Source organism: Phycodurus eques, chromosome 22 (genome assembly GCF_024500275.1).
Source record: "Phycodurus eques isolate BA_2022a chromosome 22, UOR_Pequ_1.1, whole genome shotgun sequence".
NCBI lineage: Eukaryota > Metazoa > Chordata > Actinopteri > Syngnathiformes > Syngnathidae > Phycodurus > Phycodurus eques.
The window spans coordinates 9,055,756-9,080,000 of NC_084546.1; the positions used below are offsets into that span (position 1 = coordinate 9,055,756).

The window sequence follows — 24,245 nt, forward strand, 5'->3', positions numbered from 1 at the left end:
AGAGCGGCGCGGCGCCGTGGGACGGAGACGAACGAGGGAAAGGAAAAGCTTCCGAAAACTTCCAAAAAAGGAGAGCGAAGAGAAAAGGCCTGTCTTCTAAATCTGGCATGCCGCTTGAAATTTCATAGGCCCTTAATCCATTCTGCTCAACGCGAAATGTCGGACTCAATGTCTCTCTACGTATAAGCGGCGCGTCAATATTTACATACAATTCGAGAGCTGCAGCTGCATTGCTTTTTCGTATGACCGCGCAGGTTCAGTGGTGCGCCGTCAGCGAGGCCGCCTCTACTGGCATGAACGCTATCGGAAGGAGTGACCTACATTTATAACCTCAATTCTTATATTTGTTCCGCAAAATTGTATGAAGTTATCCCCGACACTGTGTTCTCTTCATTTCGTACCATCATCTTAGCGGCACTGCTTCCGCTACATGTGGACTTTAGATTGTTTTTTTGGGCCAGTCAGATTTCAGCCTCCTTGTGTTGCCGCGTCCATCTCATCCGCCTTCACAATCAGTCGTGCTGGCCGATGTAACTCGAACTTTTAGCGACGTGACTGTTCCTTTAAGCGAGGGTTGGTTTTCAAATTCGTCTTCACGGGGGCCACGGCGCTGGCCCTCGACGATTGTCCGATTGGTTTGTCGGCGACACTTGACTTCGACTAGCAGAAATCATTTGTCGCGATCGATATGTTTAATAACCGGCGCTTCTGGTGAGTGTGATGTACAACCCCAATTCCAATGAAGTTGGGACGTTGTGTTCAACAAATAAAAACAGAATACAATGACCTATATTTAATTGAATATACAACGTCGAATTTTATGGCTACAACACTTTCCAAAAAAGCTGGAACAGGGTCATGTTTACCCCTGTGTTACATCCCCTTTTCTTTTAACAACATTCAATAAACATTTGGGAACGGAGGACACCAATTGTTGAAGCTTTGTAGGTGGAATTCTTTCCCATTCTATTTTACGCTTCATAATGCGCCACTCATTTTCGATGGGAGACAGGTTGGACTGCTGGCAGGCCAGTCCAGTATCCGCACTCTTTTACGACGAAGCCACGTTGTAACACGTGCAGAATGTGGTTTGGCATCGTCTTGCTGAAATAAGCAGGGGGCGTCCGTGAAAAAGACGTTGCTTGGATGGCAGCGTGTTTCTCCAAAACCTGTATGTACTTTTCAGCGTTAATGGTGCCTTCAGAGATGCGTAAGTTAACCATGCCGTTGGCACTAACACTGCCCCGTACCATCAGATGCTGGCCTTTGAACTTTGCGTCCGTTAACAGTCTGGATGGTTCATTTCCTCTTTGTAAATGATGAAATCCCTAAATTCCTTGCAATTGTACGTTGAGGAAAATTGTCCTTAAACTGTTCGACCATTTTCTTACGCACTTGTTCACAAAGAGGTGAACCTCGCCATAAAATTCAAAGTTAATGATTATTTGCTAAAAACAAAGTTTTCAGTTCGAACATTAAATATCTCGTCTCTGTAGTGTATTCAATTAAATATAGGTTGAACATGATTTGCAAATCATTGTATTCTGGTTTGATTTATGTTTAACGCGACGTCCCGACTTCATTGGAATTGGGGTTGTACTTTATTGAAACGCTTGAGGTTTTTATCATGTTTCTCATGAATTCAGAAGACGGAATTGTTTGCTGTTATATTGTGCTTTTAAATAGTAGTGGTTGTTTCTATAATTACAACGTTACAATAGTGGTATTAAAAGGTGGATTGCGTTGGATAACTCGCCACTCGAGGCGCAGGTACCCGTGGCTGCCGAGGTTTAGTTGATTTCATTTTCTCTGAATTGACTGGGGAAATTCACAATGTCATATATACATACAATACTTGAACGCGACACGCAGCAACAAATTGGGAGTGTTTCAGCGACTTAAACCACACAGACTAAGTGCTAACTTCTACTCCCCGTGGCTTCGTTCGAGCGGGGCGGGCAGGTGCGTTTCTATTGCAGAACACAGGGGCAGACGGCGCCCCCTTTCAGGGTTTGACCTCAATCATTTCACTTCGCGGCATAAAAAAACTTCCTCGAGACGAAGCGCAGGGGCGAGCTCTCCGTTTCCCGCATCGATGGTCACGAGCTTTTAGCGATGCCCCTTAGAACGAAATAGGTCTGAGGCGCCTATGTGGAACTTGATTCCTCTGTGGGGGGGGGGGTTCTTTGCACATATAAAGGTCCAATAGCAGACTGATGGATCGTCTGAGCCGCTGTGAACCGTGATGGCTTTTCATTGAGGTTGGAAACGGCGCAGATAAATTGACATACTAAGGCTGGACTTTGTAGCATTAGTGACTAGCCGTGGCTTTCTTACAACTTGGCCTTGATAGAACACAGCCGCGCAAAAGCTTGGCTCTGTAAAAGCCAATGGGTTTCATCAAACCTTCGTCATTTGATCCAAACGCACTCGATGGTTAATCGAACGGGTGCCGTCAAACTAACGTCGCGTACAAACCGCTCCGACGCGACAACGTGCGGTTTTGAGTAGTCCGACCAAGTGAGGTCGTATAAATATGTTTCGATATTTTGGGCAGAAATGGAAGAAGCGATGTGGAGATGCATTTTTTTTTTTTTTTAATATCAACAACAGGAGCAGCGTGTCACCTGCCAGCGCAGTTATTACAGGAGCATGGCCCGCCAAGTTGAAATTTGATGTTTACGACTATCCAAATCATTCAAATTTGGTCTCTAAAAATGTTCCTCTCCGAGCTAAAAAAAAAAGGTCATCAAAAGACTGTGTGAGCATGTTTTGCATTATTGATGGACTAAAACACTTCTCAAAGATAGAGCAGACGAGTGACCTTGGCTGTTATCTATGTCCTTATCAAAGTCTTCCTAAGTGGTCTAAGGCTGCGGCACTGATGAGGAAACTTGCTTCAAAAAACAAAAAACAAACGAAAAATGACTAGAAAAGGCTTTGGCGCATTGTTCTCACAATCTTTTATACCTGCGCTTGGCACGTTACCACTCGCTCGCTTGTTGGAATGGGCTTTAGTTTAATCGATTTGGTCCATTGTATCAAAGGCAGTTCAGAGGACCTCCGTATCTGGGAGAGAAAATTGGAAGGAGAGCGGGAGGAGGGCGTGATTGAGCGTTCCCACTTAAAGGTCATCACAATGCTTATCTGATTGCTTATCAACCTTTTTTTTTTTTTTTCCCCTCCTCCTACAACCCAGGCTGGGGCGAAGACAATGTTTGCCAAACTATGCTTTTAAAAAGACCTCAAGGAGGCCTTGAGCTTTTAAAACGACGCTGGCGCAGTTCTCGTCCAAATTGGCATCAACATCGCGCTGACGAGAACAGCTTCGCTCCGCAACACGGCCCGAGGAATTCTTCGCTAGGTAGGAAGATCCCAAATGACAGCGCCCTGTGAGCTGGCTCCGATCCAGCGGAGGTCACCGTCACAACCGTGCGTCTTACCGTTCGGCCTCCAGGCGCATCTCCTCCCGCTTCTGCCTCCTCAGCTCCCGGCGCCGCTCAAAGTCCATTTCCTCCATGCTTGCACTCTAGGAGGAGACGGAAAGAAACGTGTTAAAAGTGTCGTGCTATCGGAGCGCAATCGGTGTTGGAAACACGGCGCCGACGGTTAGGAGGAGAAGAATGGAGGACATAATGGACAGAAAAGGCGGAAAGACATGTCACCGCAGGATGTTAAAAGCATTCTCCCTAAAAATACCCACTGTGGGTACGTGCGCGGCTGGGCGGGGAGACCACCCGGGAGCCGGCAGGCCCGGCGTCGTCCGTCTGTGATCTCTGCTCGACCGCCGTGCGTGTCCGGTGCACGGCCGAGCGGAATATAACAAAACTCCAATTAAGCGCTCGAGGAAAAGACAACGGTGCATTTGGAAGAACAACAAGGAGCAGAGTCACATAAATACAAAGCTGTTGGTACAACGGCGTCCATTTAGGCACAACATGATGATGCAGAACGAAAAGAATCAGACAGTACCTTCAACAAATGAGCCAACTAGTGTCTTTTCCTTTACACCGCTGACATAATCATCAGCTAAGTCTTCTCCCACAGAGCAGCCTCCAAAAATTCCTGCCCCTTCCCCTTCTTGTTTCTCGTCCTTCCTTCTATCCCTCAATGACCTCCTTCCTTCTCCCCCCCCTCTCGCCCCTCGTTCGCCCAGGCTCTCCGCCCCTCGCTCGAGCTTCCTGTGTTGTTTGCCCAGAAAAACGCTCTCCGAGGACATGACTCTGCTCTTGAGCCTCGCTTCCGGTGTCGTCTTCTCTGCCTTTTCTCCGGAGCTAGATGTCGACTGTGTGTGCGTCGGTGTTCGCGCGCCGTTGATCAAACGCGTACATTCGCGTTAAGGACGGCCAGGATTCATCAGTCGGTTCGTTGTTACGGTATCGACGATGTTATGTTGCGTTGTAAGCTCGGTGGTAAGGCCAGCTGCCTCGATGGGCTGCCGTACAAAGTCGGCGAGTCAATTCCTTTGCGTCCTAGCAATTTCCTAGCAATTTCTTCTCATGCGATCGCATTCCTCGGTGATAGTTACCGAATCTTTAAGTCGTTATTTTACATTTTGGAAATTAAAATACTTTCCAATTTTCAAAACCGACAAAAGCTTTTTTTTTTTTTAGGTTTTGTTTCAACTGATAACGCACATTTTCCGAATTGATTATGAGCATAGGGATGCGCGATTATGACAGCGGACGGAAATGAAATACAAAGATAGGCGAGGCGCTCTTATCTCGCCACTGAAGCTCCTCACTAGCGCCCGACTGATTAACTGGCCGGTTGTTTTTTTTTTTTTTTTTTCCTTTAACACATTACAACATTAGACAAAGATAATGGCATTCAAAAATATATATTTTTTCTTTTTTTGATGCCAATTTTTTGCAGATTTTTTTCCTCTCGGTTGTAAAGTTCAACGAACACCAAAGGACAGAGTATCGTCAAACAACTATATATTTCTGAAATGAATCGGCCAACTATCGGAATCTGCCTAGAAAAAAAAAATTAAAAAATCGGTGAGGCCCTACTCCTCGCTGCTAAGTAAGAGTAGCAAGTAGAGACTAGTCTCCTCGCTATTACACGGTGGCTGTGACTGCAAATAAGGAGATAGATTTCACAACACTGCAGTAATTCACTCTCTCTATATTTGGATGTTAAGATAGCGTCGTCTGTGACTGTGGGCAAGGGCCAATTAGCGCTGGCTACGCACGCGACCGTAATTAAAACGAGACGAGAACACTGAGCACAAGTGACAGGGGCCTCCAAACAGCACCAGTCTAATCACAGACTTCTACATGCAGTGGACGCCCAGGGAGACGCAGTACATTTAGTTTTACTCCAGAAATTTCCCACTCTCTCCAAATGAAATATGATTATGAATTTAATGACAAAAAGATAAAGTTCATCAACAGAACCAACACAAATGGATCGCATGGCAAGACTTTACACGAATATGAAATATGTATTGCAGCTGTGACTGTAACTAATGATACATTTAATAGGTTTATTAAATAAATGCAATATCATAAGAATCTGGGGATTTTAGATGGAAAATGCTAAGCAAAGGACCCAGGGGGAAAGCCTCTGGCTTGCATAAAAAGGGCCTCAGCAAGATGCGTATGCGTGTAAAATGGTGTGTAGCACTAGAGGGACCACCCGCACTTTTGCAAAAGCTAACAGAGACAGAATGAGAGGAAGAAAATGAAAAGAAGGCATTCCATACAGTTGAGCAACCTGCAGTGCAAAGTTGGTGACATTTTTTTTTTTCCCCAGGTTCAGCCTGTCCACTCCCTTGTTTTCCGCGAGAACTTTATCCCGGCGCTGACCTGAAATCTGCATCCACCCGTCGTCCCTTTCTATTCTCCTCCGGTGACAGATTTACCCAAGTATGACTTCACTGACAAGGAACTCATGAATATTCCGAAAGCCATTATGATCGTGGGTCCTGATAACACAGGTATCCTCTCACATTTGGGGTAGAATCAGCAATGCAATTTGACCTCTGACGGCCAAACTCATGAATAAATTATGAATTCAAACTACCCAAAATATGTATTTGTATGATTAAAACCATGCTCTTTTTGTGCAAAAATTCTATTCAATTGCCCATTCATCTTGACATTATGTCTATTCAGCTAGGAATGTTATTTAAGCTTTTTTTTTTTTTTTTTTTTTTAACTGAAAAGAGCCTTCAAATTACCAGCAGACAACGGCCGGTTAGAAAGATTCTCTCGGTTCTCTGTTGTGTCTTTTGCCAGTGGTATGTTGAGTAAAGGAAAGGCAAGTCATAACTCAAGAGAAACGTCCTTAGCACAGCATTTCTAGTTTTGTTTTTTTTTCTTTTCCTGGCCAGGTGTTCAACTGACTCATAAAGTGTGATGACTTATGATGATATGGCGGCTGGACTTAAGTCCTTTTGCGTACATCATCTGGGCAAAGCGTTCCAAAATCGCGGAGAATGCCTTTCCATACGTTATATGCTAACAAAACGATGATGTTGACCTCCAGACGGTAGAAAAAGACAAACTACAAGCAGAAAAGACAAGTCATTGGTGGAGTCGCAGCCGTGCAGGTGTCCAGGTGAAGAAAGGCATTCCACTTCTGTGAAATGGGAGCAAAAGCTCGCCTTCTTCTTCCGACAGCCTTCCGTGCGTAAAGGCACTCAAGGGGAGACGACTTTACACGCGTCCGGTGGAGGTTTACTGACTGAGATATGCTGGTAATGCACAGTATTTGATCATGAGGTGATTCTAATCAGACGATTTCACAGCAGAGAAGGAGAGGGGGAGGAAGAGGAGGAGGCGGAGGGACGAAAGACAGCGATAGGCCTAATGCGTGCCTGTGGGCGCTGAAGATGAACAGCTGTTTTGGCAGAGTGCTGCTGTGATAGTTTTGAGTCGGGGCAACCTTTTCTGCAGGGGTCGTACTGTGGTCTCGACAAGTAGAGCGTTGAAAGATAACAACGTCACAGAACTGTCCTTTTATGTGTCACAAATTTACATTTTCCAATTGCGTCGCGGGCCACTTCGTTTTTATGGCTTCCCTCGTAAGGCCGCTTACGACGGCGAAACCGCATCAATGTATCATCGTTATGGTATGTGGAAAATCACGGCTTGGTACGTAGACTGGCTTTGAAACCATTGGATCGCGTAAGAGAACAAAATGCAGAGCATACAACTGCTTCTCTTTTGGACCGGCTTTGGAGGCATTTATATGAAACTGCTAGCACTGAATTATCCAAATAAATGGCAAAAGTGCATCATAAGCAGTCTTATTTTTAGGAGGGAAAAAAAAAAAAGAGATAAGAGTAACAAGTTGCGTCTTATTTATGCTATTCAAACATCAATGGCTTTCTAAGTGCGGCGCTGATATTTACATTTCAAATGAGTTCGCCGGTTTGACGTATTACAGAGGCTGAGCAACACTGTATTTGCTTACGGGGTCGACCTGTGGCCAGAGCTTATTTGTTCTCACGCCTCTGTACCGTACCAAATGTTCTGTCTGGAAAAATCGGAATCTTTACACCCTTAATAATCGCCCTGTCGTATCACGTTACAGTGGTGCCTTGACATATGAGTATAATTTGTTCTGTGACCGGCCTAGCAACTCAAAACATTTCAAATCATCTTTTTCCAATTGAAATGAAAGGAAATACCAATACCCATAATCTGTTGCAGCCTTTCCCCCTCAAAATTGTTGTAATGTGTATTTTCAGGAAAAATAGCACTCCGTAATATTGTACTTTATATGAATACAAAACATTCAGTCGTGACATAATTCAATAGAATGAAAAAGAAACATGGACTGGTCATCGTGCCACCTGGGGGCAGTATGACAGATGAGATATACTGCTCCTTGAGACGTCCGACTCCTCTCTCGGCTTATCGCGACGCGACTAATATTTCACCCTGGTCTGTCATTCTACGCAAAGGATAAAGAATGTGACTGTGAGTCATGTCCTATTGTCTGTCTACATGTGTCGCTGCAACATTGTCTTCAATCCTTTGATGAAAGGATAAGAGCTGTTTTAAGTGGGAGCGGCAATAAACAGCTTGAAGCGTCTTTTTTTTTTTTTTCAATTGTTCAACTGCTTGTTGGGAAATGGGTTGAGTCGCTGCCACCGCATAAGTCTGCGCTCCCAAGTCAAAGCAGAAATCGGTAGGATGGCTCGCATCTCCAAAATCTCGCACGTCGAGCCGCTCGTACGTGTCTCTCGAGGCACCCCTGTATTCACCCCATCATCAAATAACTACTTTGAACAGAGGTCAAAGCGCAACAGTGGCAAACTTTCACGGGCCGCGTACAAGGATGTGAGGGGCCTGATCTGGCCCGGGGGCCTGCAGTTTGACACCCGTGCTGTAGACCGTTGAGTTTATTATGGAATAAGAACGTGTGCACGTGTGATTTCCATCAGTGCCCGCAGTGGTCTGCTTGGAACGCGAGCCGAGCGGTTGCGGTCGTCTCTGATGTGCGCCTCTCCTCTCGCGTGCCGCGCTCGGCAGCGTAAACACGTTTACGGTGCCGGGGGTGTGGTCGCTGAGCTGCCGCAGACGAACGCGCGTTCGTGAGCTCGCTGGAGGTTTTCGGACGACGCGGCCGACATATTTCGCTCTTTGCGTATCTGTCTCTCTTACTGTCTTATTTGATGTCAGATTTATTGATTTTTTTTTTTTTTTTTGCCCAAGAATCGGTGGGTTGGTATCGGCAGCCTTCGCGAGTACCCGATACCTCGAAATAAGCCCGGTGTCGACCCCACACCTGCGCTCATAGCTTTTCTGCTTGACCCTAAAATTTCAAGTTTACCACCACCGTGAAACCTGACTTTAGGCTATTTAGCGACGTGGCTAATTGCGCAAACCCATTTCAAATGGCTAAAACAAATCCGTCGCTGCTTTGTTCCAACGATACATTCTTTCAAGTTTTATTTTCATCAAAAGGTTTTTCATATCACGAGACTGTAGCAAAAATAACACATATAAATCCAGACTATACAATCCAAGCGCATTTTTTTCCCCTCAGTGTCTTGGCTCGGACGACGGGAGCTTATCCGCTAACTGCATGCTATTACGAAGATAAAATATGAAGAGACACTTGATTTTTTTTCTCCTTCTTTATGACAGCCAGGAGAATATTGCGCGCATTCTTTCTTTCTTCACCCGTCTACATATGAACGCCACGGCGTGAAAATCAACCACAATGGCTTCTGTTGTCGACGCCGCGTCGGGGCGGCCAAACACAACAGAGCTCGGCTCGATCTCAATACCATCTGCTTCCTGCTCACGCTTGCTTCCGAGCGTCCCCGAAAGTGAGGCTTCGACCCCGGCGACGACGCATCTCGCCGCGCGCGAGCGGACGATCGTGGCCGCTAGCGTCGCTGCGTCACGGGAAAAGAAGCACGATTGAACTGGAAGGGGAAGAAATGCGTTGAACGGCGGTGTCATTTGGAATTTAACGCGAGCTCACCGCGCACAACGGCGTCGCCCTAAAACGACCTAATCCGGCAGCGCTGAGGAAAACGTGAAGGGGGTTGAGATGTGAAGTTTCCATTGGCTAAGGAAAAATGAGGCTCCTGCATTCCCAGACTATGTTTCACATTGTATAAGGCCTGGCTGTGTGAAAGTGAATCACACACACACACGCGCGCACACTGAAGACCATGAAATTCTCAATGGAATACCTCGGCTGCATTGTACTTTGAGGACGACGGGCTGTGTGATGCGCCTGGGGAATTAAGAGGGCTCGCGCGTCATCGCTGAATCAGTCGGGCGAAAGATTGCGTTTCAAAAATCAAAGCGGCAATTAAGTGGCAGCGGCGTACATTTAATGCGTCAGTGCTTTGTTGCCAATTTGTTGTCTCGTGAATAAGTGACATACAAACTACTCTAGAGTGATCTTTTTGAGACCAATCATCTGCATATTGTACCATAAATGTCTCTTTTTGTGGTCTGCTGCATTAAGACTGTCCTAACACTTGGAATGGAAACTCCACATGACGACTCTTCATTGGCACTTCGGTTGTTTGAATAACCAAACTGTTAACCCAATTCAGTCACACGAATGTGCTTGATAGCCTTTAAAACATCATTTCGCTGCAGCGGATGAACGGCACACAATGTCCGATACTGAACCAAGTGTGAAAAATTAATGCGCCCGTGGAATTAAGAGTATCTCTGACTGAAAAAAAAACAAACTTGCACTCAGTAAACGTAGAAAACAATAAACTGCAAGCTTTTATTGTTCTAAAACCGATGCGCTGAATTTGTCAGTCATTTGTTTTAACTGTAAAATGTCGCTTGCAAGGAGGTGATTGAAAAACCGAAACGATCCTTTTATGTACATTATAACACCGCCAGGAAAGTGTCTTAATTCGTACTAATTATCGCACGAATGAAAAATCCTTGTTTCTGGAAAGTGACATGCAGCTTGATCGATACCGTCCTGACTGTGTGTTGCTGATACCGCAAGAATCTCGAGACATCGTTCTTTGTTTAATTTCCCACTCATCCGTCGCTCTCTTCCGTCGGTTTTCTTGTAAAATCGTTCAGCGGGTGAGTGAGGACCTGCTCTTGTTAAACATCTGAAGGCAGCTAAAAACAACACACCTGCGCCGGCTCGGACCGAAGTGTTTATGTGTTCGCCAACAGCACGCTTGGAGCAAAGTCACACTTCAATTGCAGGAAAAAATATGCATCATCCCCCATCATGCAGCTCCCAAACACAACATTTAAAATGCAAATATTTGGTCCCTTTGTGCAAAAAAGAATTACAAAAAATGGATTCCAGATGCAGCATGTCTTAACAATGAAGCATGGCAGTGAAGCACTCGGGATGAAAAATCCCAAAGGTCAACTGCTAATCCCGTTCCCCGAATTAAAAGAGCAGCCCAATAAGAGATGGCGCTCACGTAACGGTTTTTAAACTTGTGTCTTAGTTTTAAATAGTTTAAAGAGAGACATTTGCATCGCGAGTTGGTTCCTTATCGCCCGTATCATAAATTGCCGTCTTTCGACTTTTAAAAGGATGCTTCATCCTGCTAAACTACAAAACTAAAAGGCATCTGAATCCCTCACAAACTCGGCATGATTGCAGTGGATCCAAAAAAAAAAAAAAAAAAAAAAAAAAGGACTGCTCACTGCTGCTGCTTGTCCATATGACCAAATATGGAAGGAAAAAATGCTGCCTTTCCCGTAACCAAACTGGGAAAAAGGGGAGGAAAAAAAGGAAAAGTTTTCTTCATGCTGTCTGCATAGCGAGATAGGAGAGCTCTCGCACTAACGACACAGTGGCCGGAGTTGGCTCCCACTCAATTCTGCATGACTGATGGCCTCGCTGGGCCTGCTGCGACACACATGCACGCACGCTCTACGACTAACGCGCGGCGATTTTTTTTCACCGCGCCGACATTTCATGTGCAAACGCGCACGGTCGACACCTCGCTCTCAGCCTCGCTCTTTGGAATCGCAAAACTCTGGTCGGCTACGTTCCACTCAGTCAAAATAAAGCCAAAAGTCCGCCGCTTCAATGTGAAACTGGTTTTGCGCAAGGCTCGGAATGAGCCGCTTCGCATCGCAATTTGCGAGTGAAAATGAGCGTTTTGCACCTCATGCAAAAATACATTGTATCGAATTAGCTGGGACGCCAGTGGCGCAAGCGCACGAAAAGACGATAATGAAGACAACGTTTTCCGGCTTAGCGTTAGCCTCAAGGAAAGCCCGGCTAAAAAGAAAAAGGCCCGTCGACACCTCTTGAAACCGATCCGTTGTTCGAATAATCTGCACATAAACATGTACGTTGAAAAAAGTTGTTGTTTATTGGCTTAGGCATTTTTTCCCCCAGGTTACTGGGCTTCATGCCAAGCTAGCTAAACTATGCTTGCTGTATCTGTATCGCGAATCAACTTTCAGCACGAAAAGTTTTTCCATAAATATCCAACTATTCACTTCAAAATGCACGCATTTTTGCTTATAATAATATATAGGCCTACTACTCACAAAAAGTTAAGGATATTCGGCTTTCGGGCGAAACTTCAGAATGAACCTAAAATGCGAATATTCTCTTAACTGTTGAACTGCTCGCGTCCAACGTTTCAGTATTTTTTTGCACAACATCACGTTTAAAGTCTTACAACGGTGAGGTATGTACTGTTAATCAATTGCTAGGTGTCATCTCGGTCTTATGATGTCACAATGTGCACAGCTTGATAAAGAGGACTGTTTAAAGACCTATTCTCATTCAACCAGGATCTTTATTTGCCAGGAGTTCACCTGTAAAGATTATAGTCCATTTTAGATTTCACCTGAAATTTCACCTGAAAGCCCAATCAATATGCCTGAGGTTTTTTTTTGGAGTACTTTACTATAACTTCTACTTTTCTTTATCCTGTTTGTCAGGATTGAAGCTACTTTCAAACACAGCAGCAGTCTGGATTGACTTGAGTAGAAATGGTGATAATGTAAAATCTATAGTTGAAAGCAACATACAGGGAAGAATGATGACACACGCACACGCACGCAAGGACATCGACGAGCTCCTCGGGGCGTCTGTGTGACGTCTTTAAAAGTCTTGTAAACAGCATCGTAAATGAATAACGACGAAAAATTAAAAACAATAAAAATAAAAATTCAAAATTGAAACCTATTGTGGTTTTTGTTGGCTTCCTTTCGACACCTGCCTTGTGTCAGAGTAAGCGAGACCCTGCCAGGAGTCTGCGTCTCCTCAATGGGACGTTAATCTGCTACTAGTGAGCGGGCCGCGGGTTCTGGCGTAACCAGGCGCCGATATATGCTAGGTTTTAAACCAAGCGCCGCTGCCGCCAACGGACATGGGAGTTTATCCAGCTGACGACACTTTCAAGCAGAATCCAATGAAAATGATTTGGGGAAAAAAAAAACCAATGGAACACAAACGACTTTCGCTGAGGACGAAAAATAAAACAGAGCTGCGTCTATGCTTTTCTCTCGTAACCAGGCAACCGTAAAGCATCCTACGAATGCACATACACCCCAAAGACGGCTAAAAGAGGATCAATGATTAGGATTGTAATGGTAATTCCGAGACATGCTGAAAAAGTGAAAATCCTCTTGACAGTATCTGTGACGTACTTCCTGTAAAAGCCACGTTTCACTGAGCGGACGAGAACAACAGGAAAGAAAACAAGCAGCCGGATGATTTATGTCGCAGTCAAACCACACATACGGAGAACATCTTCCCGTCATGCCTTACATGGAAACATACATAAGACTCGGAAGCATGATGCAATGAGCCACACACACTGGGAGCCAATTGCAAAAATGACAGCTGAGTACGAATACGCACAAAAAAGAAGCCATTTGCACAGAGGACATTTGTTTAAATCTCGTCAAAATGTCGTGAATCTTTATCTCTCCCGTCTGGCTTTAACACGACACTAAATCACCATGGTGGAATGCCGTTTCTTTTTCCTTCTTCGTGCTGCGAGGCTACTTTTCAAGGGTATTACATGACAAGGTATTTTTCAAAATAAGGGGCTGCATTCCTTGAGCGAGATAGGAGGGGATTAAGGGGCGGTTTGGTCCAGGGTGGGGTGGTAGTGGCTCTATTACTCACCGTGGATGTCGAGAGGGATCCCATGACGCTGTTTGGACTTGCCTTGGATTGGAGAGCGGGACTGAGATTTCCCAAGAGTGAAACGCATTCGCATAAACACAACACCATTTATAATCAAGAAATCAATCCACGAGTTACCAAACTAGGACTATTTGTAGGTTAGCTTCAGCTACGGCAGTCAGTGGTACGTGGAAAAAAAAAAAAAAAAAAAGCACACACACACACACACAAAAAAAAAAAAACCTGCCCCAATGCAGTATGGTATTTGGAATGTAATATTGTCTCTATTATGCCAAAGTAAACATGTGAAATCGGATTTAAAAGCGTCCGCTCGTTCCTGAGTTCCAGACGTCTTTTCTGTCTAGAGGCCCGAAATCAGGTCATTCGAATTTATCGACGTCGCTAGCGAATATCTCCGCCTTCCCTTTCCGCTCCCGAGCCAGTGCGCGCTCGCAAGTGGGTCTTCGACGCGGAGGCAACCAATCAAGAGGAAAGGGGGCGGTCTGAGCCAAATATGGAAAAAGCAGATCCAAAACTGGGTCAAACAGAAGTAGTTCTCAGAGGGGGATTTTCTGGACACTGACAAAACCAAGGTATTTTTCTTAAATGAAGTCCATGTTCGAGAGTCGCTCTATGGAGGTCTAAATAGCCAAAGTACGGGACCTTTAACTTTGGAGTTTGAAACATTCACATTTAATCTTTAAGAACGGTCTGTTTTGTTGATTTTACCTTTTTGTACAATTATTTTTAACTATTTGAGTATAACGTTTTTTAAAATTGTACTTATGTTTAAGCACAGTGCTCATTTTCAAACTGCACAATGTTACAGTGGCTCACAGTAATACATCAAAAAATAACTATGACGAACACTTCAGCCTTCTATGCTTGTATATTGTAATGACGGGCATTGTGGCGGTACTTGGAGAGCTTATTTATTTTTTGTTTTTTAAGGTGTTGCTTGGTGTAAAAAAACTGGGAATTAACTAGAAAATTCTGTATATACATTGAGTTATTTTTATATTGAATAATCTTACAAAATCTTAACGTGAAAGGAAAAAAAATGAAGTGCGATAAGCCGCAATCTTGTACCGTGATGGAATTAAACAAATACCACCCCTTCACCGCCTCATCCTTCGTTTGTGTCCTGACCCGCGATGCGTGCCGTTCCCATCTATTCCCGTCATAGCACAATAGACACTATCTCGTGAAAAACAGCGTGTAGCCAAAAATGAATTGAACGGGGCGATAAGTTCTTTGAATGACATTGAACTGTACTGAACTACGTGACTTGTGTGCTGCGCAAGACTGAGCCAGTAAAAATGGCAGCGACACACGAGATGAAGGAAGGAACGTAATAGGAAAGCGACGCTTTTAATGGGAATACTGCGCAAGTCGGCAGAAAATTCTGCGGTGTAAATCCATCACTTTCCCAGTACAGCTCACCCACCCTGGTTGACAGCGAGAAGCAAAAATGACACACCTCTGCTGGAAAAGCATATCCGTTTTGTCTTACTGAGAGAAGAGAGCTCACTTCTTCATCCAGAAAACACATTCCGGTCATGTCATAGCGAAGGTTCTGTTCCGAGTGAAGCTTGATGAGCTCCACAACATCTTTTGTGCATGGCCGTGCTGGTTTGTTATCGGTGTGGCAGCTCGCCAACACGTTCCCTAACAGCGGTCAATGTTAACTGTCCCTCTGCATCAAGGTTCCTTTAATTGTCAAGTATTCAGATGTCACACCATATTAATATTGCAGGTGTGTGTACTGTTCATTTTTTCCGGACAGTTTAGTGGACAAAGTGACTGCCGGTGCGAGGACTGGACACCCTCTTATCATGGTGTCCCGTTCACAATTAGGGGTGAAATTCCATGAGAAATAACAAAAGCTCTCTTTCTCTGCCTTTTGTCTCTTTCACTGGACTGTCTGTCTGATAACTCGGGAGGCCAGGGAGTTCATTTAATTCATAGGTGTCCAACTCAAGGCCCGGGGACCATTTGCGGCTCGCCACATCATTTTATGTGGCCCGCGAAAGCAAATCGTGAATTTTTTTTTTTGCTAAAATCTGTACCCAAATTCCAAATTGTCATACTAATAAACAATAATGTTGAGATGAGTTGCATTTTTCTGTCACCAAACCCTTCTTCTACAGTAACTTAAATGAACAAACTATGATCCTTGTCTTCTGATTTCAAAACTAGTTATCCCTCAATTTGTTGTGTCATGGTCATAGTATGATTTGGTGATTAAACATTTCACTGTTCTAACGGCCCCCTGAGGGAAATCATAACTACAATGCGGCCCGAGACAAAAATGAGTTTGACACCCCTGATTTAATTCAATGGCAAACTGACGCACATCGTACCATTTCACTGGTGCCGTTTCTTCACTAATATGTGCGCTAATTTTAGACTACAGCTTATTAAGACCATGGAATGCCCAATTGAATTCCATTAGCATGATGTGGTATTTACCATTAAATTGAGGATAAAATTCAGCTTTAGAGGTTAATATATGTGTGTGGTATTTAAGGCTACTAATTCCTAAATTTATTGGAATAACACATATCTCAGACAGCCATGAAATTGTAAATAATTGAGCGGCGCTCTTCAGAGGCTGCTCGCTCCGCCGAGGTTGTTGCCGGCGCTTTTTTAGCTGATGGCGTAACTGGAAATGAGATTTGCTTCACAAAGCAGCAGCGCTAAATGGGAATCAATCCAAAAATGCAGTTATCCCGCCTCCTAGCTCTGTCCACGGGGGGTTAGTCCATCTCTTCTCGCTCCGAACTGCTGTCTCCGCCTGGGTCAATTTGGCTCTCAAACACATGGATGTGTGCCTGAACTGTCTTAAAGGCATCAAAATGCCTACCTATTCCTCTCCGACCACCACTTGTTGACTGACTGCTATTTCATTTCAGGCCAATCTGGAGCCTCAGTGCCCAGTTTGGCTTGGTTTTACCGGTCATTATTAGGTCTAAACTGGACTAATAAGGCTCCGTTTTCCAAGTTGGTCTACCAGTTGGCTACCACAGGGCTGAGTGGCAATGTGGAGATCGCAATCTAAGTCAGGCACACTCAGGAAAAAAAGTGGGACGCAAGCCAGACGGCATCTTTGATAACAAGAGCCATTGTTCAGTGGTGGGTGTGAGTGCAAGGGGGGCATATTCTTTCTTTCCCTAATCAAGTTACTTTTAATGAGGCCACTGATTTCCCACCGTTGCACTCTATTGTATGTGTGCTTAATAACAAGCAACATCCGAGTCCAAAACCAACAATATGCTAATGAGTATTTTTCAATAAAAGCAATAAGAAAGATAAAAAGAAACAAAACGATAGATGAGACATACTGCAGTGTCTATATTAGCGGTGGATTGACACGTGGATCTTCTGAGCTGATACCAATTGTTTCAGGTCATTAAAGAAAGAGCAATTACACGGCGACTCGGAAGGCAGACACAGACTTCGAACCACTCACGTTTTAAATCTCCCCTGCGTGACATGTGCCGTCTTTAATCCGAAGAGAAGGGGCCGTTAGTCTAAATGCGGTGGCTAATTAATCCTCGCTGCCGTTTCGTTACGAGGTCATGCTCGCTTCGTGTACAAGAGGTGTGTACCGGCTGTTTCCCTGAAGCCCACTCATATGATGGGAGATACAGATGAGGGGCAAGGTCTGTATTGTATATGTTAATCACATATTGTTCACGACTTCTCTTTTCCACAACAGTGTACGGAAGCGAGCGCGTGTGTTTTTTCTCGCTTGTTGAAAATATAAGCGGACAGAAGCGTTCAAGCTGAACCGTAAGCCACCGAGAAGGCGAATGTACAGCAGGGCACGTCGTGTGAATCAGCCGTTCGTTTAATAAGTACCATTTGGCTGTCACCTCAGTGGCTATAGAGCTGCTCTCTTACAGTAAAGCCCCTGCGGTCCAGGGCTAGGGTTATTCAATAAAACCTGAATGAGTATTTCTTCCAATCACCACTGGCAGGGCTCTGATGAGGTTAAGAGATCTCCCATGCCAACCCCCCGGCCTTTGCACAGCACTGTCTGATTAAAATGGTTTTCTAAAGCCATATTTTTGTTCTCCCTGCGCCCTTGCCAGACATAAGAATAGAATGCGGAGAGACAAAATTACAAATGAGCCGACGGAGGATGAAATGATTCTACAAAAAATACGAGATTTAATCTGTACAGGATAGATGACGGGCACTGGACTGCAATTTTTTGGACAAACTGTTAAAGCGGTAACTTTGAAGCACTATACCCCTCACGTTTCCACCCAATGGATCGCATCATATGCGGTCAGGTCCACGAATATTGGGACAACGAGGCAATCCTCATCTCTTTGTTTCTAAACGTCACAATGGATTTGAAATGAAATCAACGAGATGCGCTGTAACTGTAGCTTTTCATCGTTAATTTGAGGGTATTTACATTCAAATCAGGTGAACGGCGTAGGAATAACAGAAGTTTGTTTACATGCCTCCCACTTTTGAAGGGACCAAAACTAATGGGACAAATTAACAATCATAAATCAAACTTTCACTTTGTAACACTTGGTTTCAAATTCTTTGCAGCCAGTCAAGTAGGTGGACGTAGAGATCACAAGACGCTGGAGTTCCTCCCTGGCGATGATCTGCCAGGCCTCGACTGCAACTGTCTTCAGTTCCTGCTAACTTTTGGGGCATTTTCCCTTCTGTCTATCTTCAGGGGAAAAAATGCCTGCTCAATCGGATTCAGGTCAGGTGATTGACTTGGCCTTTGCAAAACATTCCACTTCTTTGCCTTTAAAAAACTATTTGGTTGCTTTCGCAGTATGGTTTGGGTCACGCTGTGAAGCACGGTCCAATGAGTTCTGAAGCATTTGGCTAAATATGAGCAGATGATATTGCCCTAAACACTTCAGAACTTACCCTGATGCTTTTGTCAGTAGTCACATCCTCAATAAATACAAGGGGACCAGTTCCGTTGGCAGCCGATTGCCCCATTACTATCGGTCAAGTAAAAAGTGGGAGGCACGTATACAATCTGCTCTAAGTCCGACACCGTTCACCTGGTTTGATTGTAAATACCTTCAAATTAAAGCTGAAAGTCTGCAATTGTACTTTTGGATGGTGAGATATCGCAGTACTTCACAGGAACCGGTAGACCGTACGGGCCTCGCTCTTTCCATCACGAGCTATGGTCAACAAATCGACGGCTTGTCTAGCTTTGTGCTGCCGCCGATATTTTGATAGCCTTTGCAAATTTTTAAAATACAGGGGGGAAAAAAAGCATTCTTGACTAGATCTGACTGAGCTGTATTGCTAGGTGGAAATGGGGCGCTGGGATCCATGTCTAAAAGACTAGGGAAGGGATCAATGGGGGTTTGCCTGAACACACTCTCCATTTGTTTGGGGTGTTGATGGAAGAATGGCTCTGCTTTTGATCTTCAGTCTTAATCACTTTCACCGACCCCCCCCCCCCCCCAACCCCTCCTCCTCGTCTCAACAGGGCAGTGACACATGAAGTGGAAAGTAATGGCAACAGTGGAGTGTCCCCGCCGCCAGCCTTGTCGGTAAAGCATTCCTGAGGGATCCTCAAGAGGCTCCTATGCAAATCTCTGCGAGTATGCTTCTGATTAGGAGGCACAAAAGACTACACTCTATAAATGTGCTCTTAAAACAATTACCGCTACTCCTGACTGCAACTGGCCGTGAACCCCAGGCTGTGCTGTTGCCTTGCGTAGCTCAGACATAAAATACAGTACATGCATGGACACCAGGACCAAACATAATCCATGAAACGCACCCATAACCCATCGAATCACCGAGACACGAGATTGTCCCTGTTGGCCAGGATGCAAAGGCCAACGTCCTAATCCATTCCTTGAATCCTTCTGGTCTAAGGCCTTATAATGACAGGCCTGACATTTTCGACCTTCAGATATTCGCGTTCCAGATTTGTGCGGGTCTAATAATAGGAATGTCATCAATATCCCCACTGGCTTCCTGCGAACTCTGTGGAATAAGAAGCACCTGCAGTATATTCACACTTAGGCCCGGTACGCGCATAAAGACAAACGGCCTGTTTTTGTGCCGATTCTGACCCAAACGCCAGACAATCTTCGGTTTTATAAGATTATCCTATACGATTGTCCTCGGGTCTGATGTGTGTTAAGAGTGGATTCGTTCCCATTTTTTGGTGCGAAACAAGTCGGGGCCGACAATCTCAAATAATTAACGTGTTCTATATTTACGACCGAAACACTTCCTGTGCGTGGGGAACGCCGACTTCTCCCGAGTCATGACGCCGTGAATGGTGACGTGGAATAGGATCTAGCCAATCAAGGAGCGCCCAAGATTGACGAATACGGAAGAGACCGTAAATGAAAACGTCTTACCCGATGTCGTTTTATTTAGAAACGTGGGTTCCCCAGACGCCAAAAAGTATTTTCCAAACTAAGTTGCTTTCTGAGAACATCGACATTTTACAAGACTCTCTGCTGCGGCGGCCTTCGGAAACATTAGCGCGTATCCGGAAGTGTTTCTTCTTTTTCGGTTTTCTGAGATCACGTGTGATCACGTGAGACTTTGAGATCGGCGGCTGAACAGAATCTTTGTGTTATCGGAGCACATCACACACATGATGGCCCAAACTGTTGAATGCCCGATTTGTTATCTATGTTTCGGGTCTGTGGCAAATAAAAAAAGATTTATGTGTGTAACACTCCTTGGGCAAAGTTGAACTTTACATATGCTACTGCCATCGTGATCGTACATTTTTGCCGGGCATGAGGAAGATGCCTCGGTTTGTACCGGTGTCTTCCAGTGAACAGAGAATAGCAGCTCTTGTGGCTGGGCAATGAACCAACAAAAGCAACACCTAAAGTCACATAAGACCCTCTTACCATCTTAATTGTAGTAACTGGCTATTCCCGAGTGTTTAAGAAAATAGGACAACGTTTGGAAATCTATCACGATAGCGTCACATTTGTTTAAGTTGGTTAAACGAAGGCAAAGGGCAAAAAAGAAACCAAAATGCTTTCATATTTGAAGTTCTTCCAAAGAACACAAGCAGATTTGGAAGTCTGCTTCATGTGCATACCCATTTAAGGACAAGGTGATTGTTTTTCTGTGTATGACGTCACTCCTCACCGTCTGTGTACAAGTCTCACACGTTACGGCGGACGTCCGACGTGTCGTTCACTCTCTCCGAGAACGCCTCCATAAGCCACCGGCATAAATCCACCAAGCCTATTAATGACCCACACACTGGCCCGTCTGTCCCTAACCCCTCCGGCGCTCTTTTCAGAGCGGTTAACCTTGCTCACTGTGTAAACACATGACCTCACTGATCATGTGTTTACACTCAAAGGTATTTTTCACACACACACCTCTGAGATTTTCCTCACCCGATTACTCGACGCGCCTTAAATTACCCATCACCTCAAAATATGGGACTTAAAACATTGATTTGACAGGCTTTTGATTGGCAAAACCTGTTTGGTTTTGGGATGCCGGATGGGGACTGAGTGGAAAGGACACTGAAACATCGATGTACAGAATGAGTTGAATCGAGCCTTTGTTCTTAAGGGGAGTATGCAAATTTAAAAAGAAAACAAGGGTGTAATGGTGGTGAGGAGGAGGAATGGAGTGAAAGCCTTAGTTGCTTCCACAGAGTAGAGGTGTGCACGACTTGCGGTCGCGCGGGGAGGACGCGAAAGGAAAGGACGAGGCCAATCGGCGAACAGAGACATTTCCTGTGCTTGTTTTATCACGAGAAGAAGCCAAAAGGCTAAATGTTCCCGTCGAAAACGCTGTACACTTTTCCAAATAAGCTGCTTTGCTGAATGAACACGCAGCACTCCGGGATGACATCAGAAGAGCCGCTTTGGAGAATTGCCCTCACTCTCACTCAATCAATCATCCACAAAAACTGTACTGAGATTAAAATCATCACCTGCTAAAAACAAAAAACAAAAAAAGGATTACAAATGTCTTGTTTCACCACTTTGAAACTTCTGGCGGAACTTGGCATCTGGCGGCGAGCAGATGGCGGGCCGACGTGCCAATTACCGATGCCGACGTGCCGTGCTGCTTATTAGGCAATCTGGCTTGTAGTGATAGCGCTTTAAAGGCAGAAAAACGACACGAATGAAAGGTTGAGCTCGCTAGCATTTTAAGACTGTGACTAAAAGCCAAGGGAAATTCAATCGCAGGACTTCCAAGCCCGCGTGATGGTTTGTTAGTCATAAGAACAAAAGTTGCAGTTCGTTCTGAAAGAAATGATCAGGGTGAAGCGTGTTCACTGTATTAAATGTGGCTCTGCAGAACGGCTAAGTGAACGTAGTTCGAGAAAATGTCACTTAGTTTTGTGCTAACTCTGTTACCGCGGGCCAGACTCGGCTTGACTAAACAGAGGGACTAAAATGAGTCAGCGCTCTCCTTCACCAGAGAGACCGCGTGAGCCCAATTGTAGAAAAATGTCCGATTATCCGACGGCAGAGTGGATGTTCTCCAATAGAATCGCGCCACGTCAGCTTTGCTGCATTATGACGAAAACCAAACAGAACGCTAAATTACGCTGAGGGAACTGTCACGGCAAGGGAGGGGTGACGGTGGTAGGGGGGTTCTCCCCTTAAAACGTCAAATAACAGGATTTATATAAAGTATTGCAAACATCTGCAAAGCTCTGACGGTGTATTTTCCAGGACCTAACTAAACACGGTGTAATGTTTCATGCCCTCGTGTGATTTCGCTTGCAATTAGGCAGCGCGACCGCTTTCACTTTCTTTTTCCTATTCCAGAGGGTCCAAACGGTGTGGTTCTGGATTCAGCGCATTCAAATTACATGGTATCCGATTCACAAGAAGAAGGGGAGCGTGGGCGGGGGGTGGGTAGCCAGACCCCGTAAGCTTCTTGTCAAGTCACAACTACACTCGCAAAACTCACTTTAAGTGCATTTATCACAAACGGCATCGCGACTCAAATTCCCAAGAGAAACAAATCTGCATAGAAACCAGGTGAAAGGTTATAGAAACAGCTGCATGCTGGAGTTTCGCTGGTCCGTAATGAGAAGAAACCGCGATAATAGTGCTGGCACCTGCTGCGAGGAAACAACGTATGTTTGGCTGATACGTTCGCATGCAGTGACTGGAAACTGGATTTGGGAGGAACATATTGTACATTAAAAATGTATTTTCCATCCTATTCCGCTTCTGTTGGCAGCTGTTGCTCAGTGGTGGTAAACGGTGGATTCCTTCTTTGGAACTTGATACGCTTGTGGATTAAGGGGCTCTTGTATCAAACTTTTTAAGAGTGAACGGCACGCATGCGCGCGTTGCGCGTGTGGACGCATGTTGATGATAACGTTAATGAGGCGGATGGGGTCACCTGATCTGCCATTTTTTAGCTTTAATCAGAGCGGAGTGAGCGAGACAAGCGTAAGAAAGAGGGCGGGAGCGCACAGTAACAAGAGGCCTTCGACCACACGGTGCAACTCCAGACTCCGGAAATGCATGGCAATGTTCCCTACATCCTGCCTGCCCGGCCCAAACGCAGACACAGCCGGAGCCCTGTTATCGCCGTGTACAATTACCTCCGCGTTTCATTTTGTCTGCACAGTGACAATTACACAATACTTCTTGTGAGCGCACTGCCACGCACGCCACGATTTACTGTAACACATTACAGGCAACGTATTCCGCGCATGAATTCACTTCAATGTCCCGTGACATCAAAATCCAATTTTGTTCTCCTGTTTTATGCATAACACAGGTCAAAATGAGTCTGTGACTTGGTTAAAGTCTGACATTTTTGCAGTTTGTCGATTGAAAACCGGCAGTAAGGCTTGCAAAATGACCGGATCCAATTTCTGTGCGTTTGTGTCGTAGATCCTTCCTAATTATTCAAGTCCCTGCCCACTTTGCGGTTGCTACCCACCCACTAAACCCAGCTGAATGGCAACACAGCGTTTCCGGGTTTTAAGTGAGTGAGTCTCAGTCGCCGCTAAGCCGTACAAATACAGTCTATGAAGCAGAAGTGTCAAACTCATTTCTTTCGCGGCCCACATTCTTGATACAGTTTTCCTCCGGGGGGCATTATAACCGTACAACTATATGAATGTTTCATTGCCTTATCATTGTATTCAGTGGCACTTGGACAATAGAGGGCGCAAGGCCGCCGCCCCACCGCTGCAGAGTCACCTTGAAAAGCACAAAAGTGAAATCATGAAAAAGTTTGTTTCCAACGCGCTTTAACGTTAAACTGGGTTACCGATGTTAATACGAAAAGGGATTTGGGAAGAAAATAAATGCTTGCAATATCTCAACTTTATGATTGACTTCATAAGACTATTTGAAATGTTGCTACAGCTTTTAGCAAGAGTCGTGGAAGTTGAGGCAAAAAGATTTGCTTTGATGGGCCACATAAAATTACGTTTGATGCCTGTGCTGCAAAGTATACATGTGTTCTACATGAATACGTCACTATATTTAGAATTTATAACGGAACTGTGGATGAAATAGCAAAGCTCGCGATCATTGTCGAGTGAACCACAAGATGCCGTGACATCGCCAAGGACCAGTCGGAGCGAAGCTGCTTTCCATATTTAAATTAGGAACAACAGAAAATGTATTTACTTCCATACCGATTATGAATGACAAAAAATAAATAAATTACGGCATGGGACCTTCAAA

The 24,245-nt window shown here is 44.8% G+C and overlaps 1 protein-coding gene across 6 annotated transcripts in view; it reads right to left on the minus strand.

The window, feature by feature from the left end:
- cald1a (caldesmon 1a) overlaps positions 1-24,245 on the minus strand; it is a 45,351-nt gene that overhangs the window by 19,356 nt on the left and 1,750 nt on the right. For 5 of the 6 annotated variants that reach the window (XM_061668435.1, XM_061668439.1, XM_061668437.1 and 2 more), the window contains one exon: positions 3,444-3,529. In XM_061668435.1, coding sequence (XP_061524419.1) covers positions 3,444-3,529 — 86 coding nt within the window. Of the gene's footprint in view, positions 1-3,443; positions 3,530-3,972; positions 4,112-24,245 lie in introns of those variants that run through there. The other variant, XM_061668436.1, reaches the window with a different exon arrangement.